The sequence below is a fragment of the Sarcophilus harrisii genome, chromosome 4, assembly GCF_902635505.1.
Source record: "Sarcophilus harrisii chromosome 4, mSarHar1.11, whole genome shotgun sequence".
In the NCBI taxonomy this organism is placed as follows: Eukaryota; Metazoa; Chordata; class Mammalia; order Dasyuromorphia; family Dasyuridae; genus Sarcophilus; species Sarcophilus harrisii.
The window spans coordinates 464,412,644-464,426,211 of NC_045429.1; the positions used below are offsets into that span (position 1 = coordinate 464,412,644).

At 53.0% G+C, this 13,568-nt stretch overlaps 2 protein-coding genes and 1 long non-coding RNA gene across 3 annotated transcripts in view; 1 reads left to right on the forward strand and 2 right to left on the reverse strand.

The window, feature by feature from the left end:
- Nucleotides 1-2,853: 2,853 nt before the first annotated feature.
- On the reverse strand, nt 2,854-3,745 carry LOC116423514 (keratin-associated protein 10-9-like). The gene has a single exon (XM_031968347.1). The coding sequence runs from the start codon at nt 3,614-3,616 to the stop codon at nt 3,185-3,187; it is 432 nt and encodes a 143-aa protein (XP_031824207.1). The 5' UTR covers nt 3,617-3,745; the 3' UTR covers nt 2,854-3,184.
- A 1,405-nt stretch (nt 3,746-5,150) lies between these two features.
- LOC105750600 lies at nt 5,151-7,227 on the reverse strand. Its single transcript, XR_002770362.2, has 3 exons — nt 7,066-7,227; nt 6,029-6,250; nt 5,151-5,916 (listed from the first exon to the last, which is right to left on the reverse strand). It is a non-coding gene; the product is annotated as an uncharacterized LOC105750600 (long non-coding RNA).
- An 827-nt stretch (nt 7,228-8,054) lies between these two features.
- Nucleotides 8,055-13,568, forward strand: part of TSPEAR (thrombospondin type laminin G domain and EAR repeats) — a 32,278-nt gene continuing 26,764 nt past the window's right edge. Inside the window, exons 1-5 of the mRNA XM_031968787.1 lie at nt 8,055-8,093; nt 8,477-8,734; nt 10,898-11,136; nt 12,014-12,104; nt 12,775-12,928. Coding sequence (XP_031824647.1) covers nt 8,055-8,093; nt 8,477-8,734; nt 10,898-11,136; nt 12,014-12,104; nt 12,775-12,928 — 781 coding nt within the window. The remainder of the gene's footprint in view (nt 8,094-8,476; nt 8,735-10,897; nt 11,137-12,013; nt 12,105-12,774; nt 12,929-13,568) is intronic.

Below are 13,568 nucleotides of genomic sequence, written 5' to 3' on the forward strand. Positions count from 1 at the left end.
ATGATCACTTCTACAACCTCACTGGGGCAGCTTCCAGAGCAAAGGGACCACATACATGGCTCTCAATTATTCTGAGGTCAACTGGATTAGATTAAAACATATTGGGGGAATATTTTCAAAATGAATGGAAATACAGCAAATTACAGAAAGGCATTTTAAAGCTAGTTGATATTCCCTCCAGAGGGATCCTTACACTTGGGTCAGTGGCCCCCAATGCTTTTTGAGTTTGTAATGCCTGGTCTGGAAGATGGATTGAAAAGATGAAAGATCATTATTCCCCAGTATGGGCTAGTGGAAAAATGTGTGAGGAGAAGGGAATGGGGGAGAGGGACACACACAGAGAAACAGAGATAGAAAGAGACAGAAATAGAGAAGCTGAGAAAGAGACATACACAAACACACAGAGAAAGAGTGACAAGGAGAGATAGAAATGGAAATGGAGAGGGAGAGAAAGGAAGAGACAGAGATAAAGAGATAGAGGAGAAAAGATGCAGAAAGAAAAAGCTAGTAATGAGGAGAGATATTGGAAGACAGAGAGAAAGACAGACAGAGATAGAGGGGGCGCAAGAGGGGGGAGAAGAAAAATAAGAAGAGGAAGAGAAAGAAGAGGAGGAAGAAGTAGAGGAGGAGGAGGAAGAAGAAGAGGAGGAGGAAGAGGAAGAGGAAGAAAGACAGAGACAGGAGGTAACAAAGATGGAGGGAAAGAGATGCAGAGACAAAGAGCTGAAGAGGAGGAGAGATAGAGGGAGAGAGAGAGACAGAGGGGCAGAGACAGAAGAATAACCTCCTAGAAGAGCAGATGATAATCTGCAGATGAGAACAGTAAGGAGCGTCTCTTTCTTTTGATCTTAGTAGCCCCGGGAGGGAGAGAATAGGTGGTGTAGAAAGAATTTGAGATTTAACAGGGACCAGGGAGTCCCAAGGCTCTGTATTCTCTGCAAAGACGAAGCAAGTTCTCCTTACAGGGAGGATCTGGGGCTTTTCTGGGATGCTTGAAGAGGGGAGGTTTAAGTAGCTATTGGTGGAAGACAGGGAGGCCATGAGAGGTCAGTTAGGGCATTGTCGAGCATCAAGGAACTCCCAGGGGAGCTTGAAGAAGACCAGTAGGTCAGCCCAACCACGGAACTGTGCCCAGGGTCATTCTGAAACCTGCAATGGGAGCAGGGAAACCTCATGGTTTGGACTACTCCTGCTTCGTTGGGTTTTCTTCAGGCCCTGAAATCACCATCGATTTGGGAGTGGGGTTGAGGGGGGTTTTGCACACACATTCACTCACACACACTCCAGACAAAAGACAAACTCATATCACCCCCCAACACGTGTCACACACACAGACACACACTTATAGACACTTCTCTCCACACAACCACCCACACACACATACACACACATGCACACATACCCAGAAATATACCCATCTATCCCCACAGACACTTTTACATATATGCCCTAGAACACAACCACACACTCAACTCCCCACTCACAACTCAACCCCCCACAATTACATGCACACTCACATGCACACTCACACATATTCTTAAACACACACTGACACACAGCCCTACACACCCATGTGTACACACATAACTCCTCAGATTCACACACACACACACACACACACACACATATTCACACCTGGACACACACACAGACATCCCCACCCCTACATACAGCTCTCTCCCCATATTCACATATCCACGCACACCCACAAGTATCCTTACACACATATTCATACTCATATAATCTCCCGTATTCACACCCACACTCACACAATCCCCACTCATACACATCCACCTACCCTAACACCTATACTCACTCACATAACCCCCCAAATTCACACATACCCTTACATACATATGCACCCACACTCACAAATAACCCTCACATTCACACACATTTACACACACATACACAAACACACACTTTTATACTCACACACAGCCCCCACTCATACACACACTCACATAATCCCCCACATTCACACATACCTTTACATACATACACACCCACACTCACAAATAATTATCTCATTCACACACATTTACACACACACATTTATACTCACACACAGCCCCCACTCATACACACACTCACATAATCCCCCACATTCACACATACCTTTACATACATACACACCCACACTCACAAATAATTATCTCATTCACACACATTTACACACACACATTTATACTCACACACAGCCCCCACTCATACACACACTCACATAATCCCCCACATTCACACATACCTTTACATACATACACACCCACACTCACAAATAAGAAGCTACGGCCCAGGTTCTCTCCCACAAACCTCAGCAGAGCTGGAAAGTTGCCCTCATTAAATGCCGTCCCCTTCTCTCCTTAGCCAGAGGAGCACAAGGCAGGATGCACTGCGGGGAGTCTATGACAATGCAGTTCCTATCGATTAGGCACCTGCTGTGTCCTAGGCACTAGTACATAGGCCTCCAGTGAATGGGAAGAGAAGGCTGAGGGAAGTGAGGCAATCCAGACCTGAATGAGCAGCACAGTGATGAAGTGAGAGATGAGCTCCAGATGCAAAATGAGGGAACTGAGAACCCAGTCTGTGTCCCTCCAAAGGGAGGCATTGGGTGGAGCTTGCTACTCTGCCCTCTGCCCTCCCACAATGCATCTCCAAAGCTGGAGAAACCAGGCAAATCCCTTCCCATAAGTCTGGCTTGATCCCCTTGGACCATGAGCATGACATTTCCCCCAGAAACCTATGAAACTGCTTCCTTCCCCTTTAGGCAAGCTGCTACCTCCCTCCCCACACCCTGCCCCGACCATCAGGCTTCAGGAAACAAAGGCACTGGGAACTTTTTAGAAGCATCTCCTTTGGAATTTATTACATGGTTGCTTTGGGGCTGTCAGAGGGCTGGGTGAAGCCGGAGCTTCATTGTGGAGTGCCCAGGATCTGGCCTTCCCTGTGGGAATGGGGGTTCCTGTTCCAGAGGGAAGGCCCTGAGGTGGGATGAGTCCCCTGACTCTGACAACAATGACCTAGCCTGGGTCTTGGGGCTTGTGAGTCCCACCAGGACCATAGATTGACTTCAACACATAGAATGTGAGTGAGGGCCCCTGCTCAGCAACAAGAGGCTGTGCCCATGGTGATGGGAGGAGAAGCTGTTCCAAGCTTCTCTCAACTGAACTGGGCTAAGAAGTGATCAGCAGCAGGAGGGGGCACAGGAGGGTCCACAGAGCAGGGAGGTGCAAGAGGCTGGCTGGCAGCACAAGGTCTGGCAGGAGAGGACCCCACAGACCACAGGCTTGCAGCACACGGGCACACACACGGTGGGTTTGCAGCAGACTGGCACGCAGCAGGCAGACTGGCAGGGGCTGGACACACAGCAGGAGGGGCTGCAGGGACTAGCCTGGCAGCAGCTGGACTGGCAGGGGCTGGACACACAGCAGGAGGGGGAGCAGCTGCCAGCTCCACAGACTGCCTGGCAGCTGGTCACCACAGGGCACGCTGGGCGGCACAGCAGGGCCACACAGGAGGCCGGGCGGCAGCAAGGACAGATGTAGCAGACAGGCTTGCAGCACACAGGCACGGAGCAGGTTGGCTGGCAGCCAGAGGAGCAGCTGGTGTGGCACATGGTGGATGGATGGATGGGTTTTTCAGGAGAGGAGCAGAGGAAGAGGGATGGGCTTGGAGTGCTCCTTCCCCTCTGCCCAAGGCTTTTATACTCCTTGGCAGTGTTTGTGTGTGTGTGTATATGTGTGTGTGTGTGTGTGTGTGTGTGTGTGTGTGTGTGTGTTTGTGTTTGTGTGTGTGTGTTTGTGTATGTTTGTGTTTGTGTGTGTGGGTATACATCTGATAGCAATACATCCATCATTTTCCTTATTGTTGTTTCTACTTTTACCCTCACCCCCTCCACATTAGCCTGTTTTAGAGTTTCCTGGAGCCCTTGGAGTCTCATTTGTTCTTGCTTAGAGATCCCCAGAATCCTTTCTCCACTCCACAGGATTTCCTCCAGTAGCCATGATCCCACTTCTGCAGGGATCCTAGTTAAATAGGAAATAGCAGTTCTGGTAGCCAAGGGTGTGGGCTCAGATCTTGATTCTGAACCTTTCTGGCAGAAATGCCGTAATCTCTTGGCCTATGACCTATGACCTCAGGCCCTGGTCTGTCTGGACAATCAGGATACATCTGTGACTACTGAATTCGCTTTAAACTTGCTCCTGAGTCATAGGAATCCAGGATGCTTATTTCTGAATTTCCCAGCAGGATGATATGTCAGCCCGGAGCCCCCGGAGCCCAGAAGTCTTACAATCCCACCCCCATTCTAAGGAACATGCCCATGATGGGGACATCCAGCCTCGGCTGCTCCAACCCCCAAGCTGCCTGGCCCCTTTTAGGATAGAAATGAGGGTCCCTAAATCTGCCCTCCTTGTACCTCCAATTGTTCTGGGATGAAACAGCAGGCTCAGTGGCACTGTGCTTGACAGGGACCCCCATCACTAAACAAAGGCTTCTAGAGGGTCACCTCCCTGGCTAGAGGGCACCGGGCACCCAGGACTGCCGGACTCCCACTAACTCAGGAGCCCTCGTCTGGGAGAAGTGTCGGTGACGATGGGCAACGCTTGGAATCGGGGCAGAGTGTGTGAGCTGAGCAGGACCCTGGTGGGCAGCAGATAGGACCAGGAAGTCAGGATGTGAGCAGACAGAAGCTTTGCTGATAGCGGCTACTATTCCTCGGCTGAGCTGATGAGCCCGGGCGTAGGGCACTTCCCCCTGGCTCGGTATCTCCCAAGGTTCCTTCCAGTTTCAGTTCTGTACCTTGGCGGTCCCAGTCACTCCTAGCCACTCGATGGCCTGAGCTTACTCTGACTTCAAGCCTAAGGGGTCCTGAAAGGGGATATCAGAAGCCCTCATCACTCTGTAATGTCTGCACCCATTTGGGGGCTAACCCTGCTGCCACTGTCATTGGTCATTGAGTCCCAAAGGAGACAATTGTTCTGACTTTCCCGATTCTAGGATTAAACTTCTTGGTGGCAAGCTTCCTAAACACTCGCTCATGAACCCCAATTGGTGGCTTTCTGCTTAACGACCAGCCAGTAGACTCAAAGACATTTGACCAAATGGCCCAGCAAGGAGAGTAGATACCAAGTCCCCAGGTTCATACTCTCCCGCACTCAGAGTCCAAAAGAGAAGAAGAATAGGCACAAAGGCAAAGCACTGTGGTAGTCAGGGCCAGACCCGCCCTCCCTGGGGCAGCTCCCCGCTCCAGAACGGCATGACCTCATTTCCTTGCTCTGCTGGCCTCCCTGACCTAGTGATGTCTCGGCTAGACGGATCAAGCAGCTCCCTCGGCAGCAGGGCAAGCGAAGAGCCTTGCCCTGCCTCTGGGCGGTTGTAACTTGTTAGCCGGCCAGGCGGCTCTGCTTCTGGGCTCCCCCTCTGAATTCCTCTCCCCCAGTTTTTTAAGATTTTTATTCAAAATGTTGAGTTCCAAATCCTATCCCTCCCTCCCTGGAAGCAATCTGCTGGAGGTTATACCTGTGCACTTCTAGTAAATATTTCCATGTCAGTCATTTTGTACAAGACTCAAATAAAAAGGAAAAGTGAAAGAAAAAAGGGAAAAATAGTCTGGAATCAATCAAGCTCAGTTCTTTCTCTGGAGGGCCATCGTGTACTTCACCAGGGTCCTTTGGGACGCTCTTGGATCGTTGTATAGCTGAGAAGAGCTAAGTCATCGCAGTTCTTAATCCAACAATCTTGCTCTTACTGTGCCCAACGTTCCCCTGGCTTTGCTGAAATCATCCTGCTTGTCATTTTTCATAGCACAATGATACTCCACTGGGCTCTTCCTTTGCTCAAGGATGGTTCAGACCCGGGGTTTTGAGCTGGAAATCTTCCCATTTCTTCTTTTCTGCGGTATGGGCAGGGTCCTAGCTTGGGAGGGAAGGGAAGGGAAAGCATTTATTTAGCACCCGCTACAACTCTGTGTGGTAGGTATTATTTTTACTTTACAATTGAGGAAGCTGAGGCAGATGAAGTGACTCACCCAGGGTGACACAGATTTTAAGGATCTGAAGCCAGATTCAAACTTGGTTTTTCCTGACTCCATGCCCAGCTGTCTCTGAGACCAGGGCTCCTCATCTGTCAAGGGGAAATCATCAGGCCTGGTGTCCCCGTCCCGCTGCTCTTCCTGGGTTGCCACAACAGCCTTCAGTGGAGTTTAGGAGCGGACCTCCGGGCGCAGAGGCAGCTAATGGCCTGGAAGAAGCTGGGGGGCGGGAGAAGGAGACGTTTATGGGCACAGAAGCAGCCTCGTCAGCAGGATTCCCTTCAGCCGGATTGCCCCTGGGCCAGCCTGGATGGGACATCGGAAAGTGGGAGCCGCCCTGGCAGAGCTCTGCTGCAGGGAGCCAGGGGAGGCCAGGTGTGCATGGCGAGGCACTGCCAACCACTTATCAGGCCCCATCAGGAGCCGCCTCTCCAAATGGCACCGTCTCTCAGCGCCCCGGGGTGCCCCGGAGCTGGCACTTCGGAGGTTTCTAAGAATAAACCCTAATTATCCCTGCCTGGGAATTCAAACATATAAGAAGCTCTGAACAAAACGTGGCCCTTGGGGGTGCCCAGAGTCTGCACCCGGCAGAAATCTCGCCAGGGTTCTAGAGCCAGGCCCCCAGCCCAGAAGCTCTTTGAGGGCAGAGATCATTGTCCTCCCTGTGCTTGTTTTCCCAGCACACATAGTAGGTGCTGGAGAAGCGCTGGTTAGCACTGGTTGCCTCACAGTAGGAGGAAATCCTGCTCATGGACTCACTTCCTGTTAGCAGCTTCTGCCTAATCCCAACACCCGGGAGCTGCCCCATCTCCTGGGCAGGAAGCTCCGGAGGCTGCTTCCTCAGCTGTCCCGAGGGCTTTGGGGCTCCCCTCAGAACCTTGGGCCCCAGCCCAGCAAGTCGTCCCAGAGAAGGGAGCTCAGAGCCTTCCCCTCCCAAGAGGGTATGCGGTCACTCCTATGCCAGCCTAGCTCGGGCCTCTGGAGCCAAGCAAATCCAGGCTGGCCCCCCTCCCCAGGCTGGAGACGGCCCCTACCTCCAGATAGCGCGTTTCGCCATCATTTTCTTGTCTGCAAGCTGAGCAGCACCAGCCCCTCTTTTGGTCATAATGAAATTCTGTCCGTGGTGGAGGAGAGTGAGAGTTGACCACCTGGTGTCCTTCTGTCCCCTACACACACACACACACACACACACACACACACACTCTCTCACTCACACACACACACACACACTCTCTCACACATACACACACTCACACACACACACACACACACTCTCACTCACACAATTCCATACACACACTCACAATCCCCCCACACTCACACACACTCTCACACATACACACATACACTCTTTCACACACACACATTCTCACTCTCACACACACACACTCACACACACACTTACAATCTCACACACTCACACACTATCACATACACTCTTACACACACACATTCACACTCATACACACACCCTGACACATACAAACAGGAGCTGAGGCACAGAGAAGGGCTGGAATCCGACCATGGTCCCCTAGGCCAGGACTGTGCTCCCCCAAGGAGTCAGGGCAGCCAGGGGTCTACCTGGAGCCCGGCCTCAGCTGCCCCCCGTCACTTCCCCCTGGTCGCTGAGGACAAGGCCCCTGGATTTCACTGGACTTCCTTCAAAGTCTCCGGAGGACTTTCTCTCTGGGTCGGGGAGGACTCAGCAGCCAGGCGCCTCCTTGGCTTCCTCTTGGCCAATGCTGTGCCCATCCTCCGTGCCTCCTAAAACTCTGCCTTTGAAATCTTTTCTGTCCTTCCGTCCTTCCTTCCTGAGGAAGCCCCGGTCTGGGACCCTTGGCTGGGGTGTCCTATCTCTGGTGCCGTCTGAAGGCCATGCTCAGAAGACAGGGGATACTGTTATCATTCCCCTGTGAGCCCCCAGGGCTTGGGCCCCTGCCCCCCCTCTCACCATGATACCCGCCCCTCTGCAAAGTTGTTGGGGGAGGGTGTGCCTATTACTTGGGGACCCACAGACTTGGGCATGGGGGATGGGGCAGAGCAGCCGTGGAAGCTTTTACAGGTGGGCCACTGGGTACCCCATGGCCCCAGGTCCTAGGCTGAGGCCCTGGGTGCAATCCTGCCTCAGTGTTCTCATCTGCCAAATGGGGGCAGGGCAGGAGTGGGGGATGGGAGGGAGAGATTGGGCACCTTGACCTGGCTAGCCTTCTGACCTGTTAAGAATGAATGTTTTGTCCCCTGGAGATCCTTAAGGAAGCAGAGTCCTGTTGCTTTCTCCCCCCAAAGACAGTTTAAATCAGGGAGGAAGTGAAACCAGCGACCTTGCCCCCTGTGCCCACTGTGCCAGCTCCCATCTGTGAAGGGCTGAGGGAGGGAGGGGGCGGTAGAAGACCTGCTCTGACCCCACGAGCAGCCCCATGACCAGGGCTGGGGGCACCTCTTCAGCCTGTGCTCTCTCTTACCTCCCCCACAGATCTGCGCCCCTTAGACATCCTCTCCGAGGTGATCCCCCCAAGTGGCAGTGGTCCCTCTGGCGGCTTAAGGATGATCCAGGCCCAGGGGGCCCGGGGCTTCCAGCTGTCGGCCGTGTACAGCCCCCGCCTCCTGAGCTTCCCGGCCTCCAGGATCTTTCTACATTGTGACCTCTTTCCTGAAGAATTTTCCATTATTGTCACCCTGAAGGTCCTCAACCTCCCCCCCAAGGTCAGTGTGCGCTCAGCTAGGATCGGCCGGGCCTCGAGCCGGGGGTTGGGGTGGGGATCACACTCTCCACATCCGGCCTGATGTCCATGGCACGGGCTACGTACCAGTGACCTTCTGGGGAGGAGCCAAGTTTGGGGCACTCGGAAACCTTACAGGCTGGTCCTTATGGGGTGACCCTCACAAGCCCCCCCGGTCACGTCTGACTCCCCTCTCATGGGCAATCAGGCCATGTCCTGGGCCTTGGAGTGCAGCAGAGGAAGGCGGGGGCCCTCCAGAGACAGGGCCTGAGGGGGCCCAACCTCAGCTCCAAAAGGGCCACCCTGCACTGGCCCTTGAACTGGTAACAACCATGATGTTTCTAATAACTTTTTAGTAGAATCTTTGGGGTTCTCTAAGTATACCATCATATCGTCAGCAAAGAGTGATAATTTGGTTTCCTCATTGCCTGTTCTTATTCCATTAATCTCTTTCTCAGCTCTTATTGCCAAAGCTAGCATTTCTAATACAATATTAAATAGTAACGGTGATAGTGGGCAACCTTGTTTCATTCCTGATCTTAATGGGAATGGTTGAAATTTTTCCCCATTACATATGATGCTTACTGCTGGTTTTAAATAGATGCTACTGATTATTTTAAGGAAAAGTCCATTTATTCCTATATTCTCAAGTGTTTTTAATAGGAATGGATGTTGGATTTTATCAAATGCTTTTTCTGCATCTATTGAGGTGATCATATGGTTTTTGTTAATTTGGTTATTAATATGGCCAATTATACTGATAGTTTTCCTACTATTGAACCAGCCCTGCATTCTTGGTATAAATCCTACTTGATCATAGTGTATTATCCTGGGGATGATTTTCTGTAGTCTTTTTGCTAATATCTTATTTAAGATTTTAGCATCAATATTCATTAGGGAGATTGGTCTATAATTTTCTTTCTCTGTTTTCAGCCTACCTGGTTTAGGTATCAGTACCATGTCTGTGTCATAAAAGGAATTTGGTAGGACTCCTTCATTCCCTGTTTTTTCAAATAGTTTATAAAGCATTGGGGCAAATTGTTCTTTGAATGTTTGGTAGAATTCACATGTAAATCCATCTGGTCCTGGGGATTTTTTTTTTAGGGAGTTGATTAATAGTTTGTTCTATTTCTTTTTCTGAAATGGGATTGGGTAACAATCATGATGGCTAGCCGGCGTCCGGACCTTTAGTGGGCACAAAGTAGTCAGTATTAAGGTACTGAAGGGGCATGAAGTCGTGTCACGAGTGAAGGCAAAAGCAAGACAGAGACAGACAGAGTGAGAAAGTAAGAGCAAGAGAGAGACAGAGACACACAGAGAGATAGACAGAAATCCATAGGAAAACAGAGATGGAAAGAGACAGACAGAGACAGAGTTAGAGATGGAGGGAGACAGAGAGAGAGAGAGAGACAGAGAGAGAGACAGAGAGAGAGAGAGAGAGAGAGAGAGAGAGAGAGAGAGATCCATAGAACAGAGAGATGGGAAGAGATAGAGACAGACACACACATGCACACACACACACACACACAGAGAGAGAGAGAGAGAGAGAGAGAGAGAGAGAGAGAGAGAGAGACATATAGAGCTCAATGGAGACACACAGAGAGAGATAGAGACACATATAGAGACAGAGCAATCCATAGAAAAACAGGAAAGAGACAGAAACAGACACAGAGATAGAGAGCAATCAAAAGCAATACACCCTGAGACAGACAGAAAGAGATCTGTAGAAAAACAGAGAGATGGAAAGAGACAGAGACAGAGTCAGAGATAGAGTGAGAGGAAGAGAGATACACAGAGACAGACACACAGAGAGAGACAGACACAGAGATAAAGAGTGAGGGAGAGAGGAAAAGGGAAAGGAGACACAGAGAGAAAGAGACATGATCTAGAAATGGGTGAGAGGACATACCAGTGAGCCAGACATGGAGCGTGGCCCTTGACTAAGACACCTGGGTCTCGGCCCTTCCTTCCACTGGCCACTAACCAGACAGCCCTGGGGCTGCGGGCAATGTGGCCCAGGGAAACGAGCCTGGGCTCAAGCTCCCGGGTTCCAGCCCCGGCTGTCCCAAGGACGTGGCGGCCCTTGTGTCTTTGCCCAAGGCTGGCGCCCAGAGCTCTGTGCCCCCCCCCCCGCCTGTCTCTGCAGAAGAACGAGTACATCTTCACGGTGGTGGAGGAGGCCAGCGACACCCTGCTGGTGGGCCTGCGCTACTCGCCCCGCAAGCTGCACTTCCTCTTCCTGAGCCGGGAGCGCTCGGGCAGCTGGCAGACCCGTGTGACCTTCCAGGACGTCCCTCTGACCGACAACCAGTGGCACACGCTGGTCCTGGCCGTGTCTGAGAGCTCCTTCTCCCTCACAGCCGACTGCAGCGTGCCCACGGAGGTGTAGGTGCCAGGCGGGGAGGGGAGGGGTGCATGTGTGCTGTGCAGACGTGTCTGTGCAGACGTGCAACTCCGTGCATGTGGCTTGTGCTGTGATAGGTCCCATGCATCCATGTGTGCATGTGTTCTGTGTATATGTGTCTTGCACGTATGCTTACACCTGTGCACATGTGTCTGCAACGCAACTCCGTGTGTGTGGCTGTGTGTGCCGCAATATGCCCCACGCACACATGTGCGTCTGTGCATGTGTCCGTGTTATACACACGTGTCAGCATATGTAACCCCATGCATGCGGTCATGTGCCCTGCACATGTGTCCCATGCATGTGTATGTGTGTGTGTGTGCACGTGCATGTGCTGGTGTCCCATTTCCTCCCCCCCCCCCCAGGATTCCTGTATGTCCCTTACACTTCCGAGGAATCAGGATTCCCTGTGATCAGGTGACTCTGGGCTCCTGTAGACACCACCTTGGCCAGCAGCTGTCCCAGCCTGAAAGCACAGAGCCCAGGAGGTGCCCGTCATTCCTTGCTGAAATGACGAGGGGAGTCAGGGAGGGGGACCCGCCTGGCGGGGGTCAGCGTGGCTCCAGGACCATGAACCCCTTCCAGGGCTCAGAAAATCTGCTCCCAAGGGCCCCCAGGGGGTCCCCGGGCTTGCCTATCTGCTGCCCGCTGTTGCCTTGGAGCCTGGGGGTCTCGTGGCTTGGCTGGCCGAGGGCAGAGGGGAGAATGACCCTCGAAGCGAGTTCTCGCTCCCCCCGCCCCCTCCAGGGCACTCTTGTCCAGATCGGAATTATGCCACTGCGAGAAGGATCCTGTCATGGGGATGGCAGGAAGGGCCCAGGCCCTCCCCCCCTGACACAGCCCGTTCCCTGCTTTCAGGATTGTCGACACCCCGTTCCCAATGTCACTGACCATGAAGGGATCCCGGTTTTTCATTGGCAGTCGGCGGAGAAAGAAGGGCACCTTCACTGTGAGTGCAAAATCGGCCTCCCCCGTTGTGGCCTTGTCTATGCCCGAGTACTAGCAGGGACATTAGTGCAGAGTCCTCGGGCCCCTTTTGAGAGATGACCTTCGGGGCTGGAGGGGAAGCAGGATCGCTGTTTAATGAGCTCTGGGCTGCTCTATAATGAGATCCCAGGCAGAACAGGCAGGCTTGGGGGAGGGGGGGGGGGCGGCACTGTCCCTGCCATGAGCCCCTGGGGACCACCCCTCCCCACTGCTTACAGGGGTCCCTTGGCCATCAATACCCAACATGCATCTGGACTTGGGGCTGGGAAGCCCTCAGTTCCAATCCTGCATAGACACTTCTTAGAATCCTGTGTGACCCTGAGCAAATCCCCTTACTTCCTGGGCCTTGGTGCCTCCCCTTGTCCAATGGAGGCTCTCTGGGGTCCCTTCAGCATCTGGACTATGATCTCAGGGTGTCCCCTCTCTCCTAAGTTTCCTCCTTGGGAACTCTTTGGAAATGACAGCAGGGACCCCCAAATTAGGATAGGACCCCAAAGCCCAGGAGCAGCCCCCGCCCCCTTTGGGCCCTGACTCGCTCTTACAGCGAATCCCGTTGCACCAGACTTTCCTTTCCTTTGCCCATGGTGGATGATGGCATTTCCACTTCCCGGCCCCTCTCCCTCCTCTGCCAGGGCCTGCTGAGGCAGCTGGTCCTGCTTCCTGGTTCCGACGCCACCTCACGGATGTGCCCCAGCAGGAACGCCCAGCTTACTGTGCTGTCCATCCCCTCGGTCCTGCAGGACCTTGCAGGGATGCCCGAAGATGAGGTGCTCCGGTTCCCTTATGGTGAGCATCCTGGGGTCCTTGTGCTGCCGGAGGGCCCTGGGCTGTCACTGAGCCGGCTTCCGGGGGTCCTTGTGCTGCCGGAGGGCCCTGGGCTGTCACTGAGCCGGCTTCCGGGAGTCCTTGTGCTGCCGGAGGGCCCTGGGCTGGGCGGCCACTTTTCTGTTCCATGCAGCCTCCATGGCCGGAGAGTTCACAGGGATTCCAGAGTTGCCTCTGACTGCCCCTTCGGGCCTGTCCTTGGGTGGGATCTGTGGGCAAGGTCAGGGATTCCGCACCCAAAGGTCAGCGCCAGGAGAACCGCCAGTCTGGGGGATGATTCCCTGGGCTTCCAGGCTCCACGGTCACTTAATGTGGCTCAGTGATCAGCGCAGCAGGAGGGGTGTGGGACAGCCTGTGGGGGCAAAATGGGTGGAGATGTGCCCACGTGTGCCCCTGTGCCACCATGGCTGGGAGCTCGATAGAGCTGAATAATGAGACAGGACAAAAAGAGTGAAAAGTATCGGAGGCTGGGCCGGGCAGTGTCTGCACTGGGAGCTTCTCTCCAAAACGGCAGATGGCATTTCACCCGACTGGTGCCAGCCCTCACAAGTTCATTTCCCAAGTGCTCATTAATTTTGCCTCCCAAGAGCGGTCCTCCCTG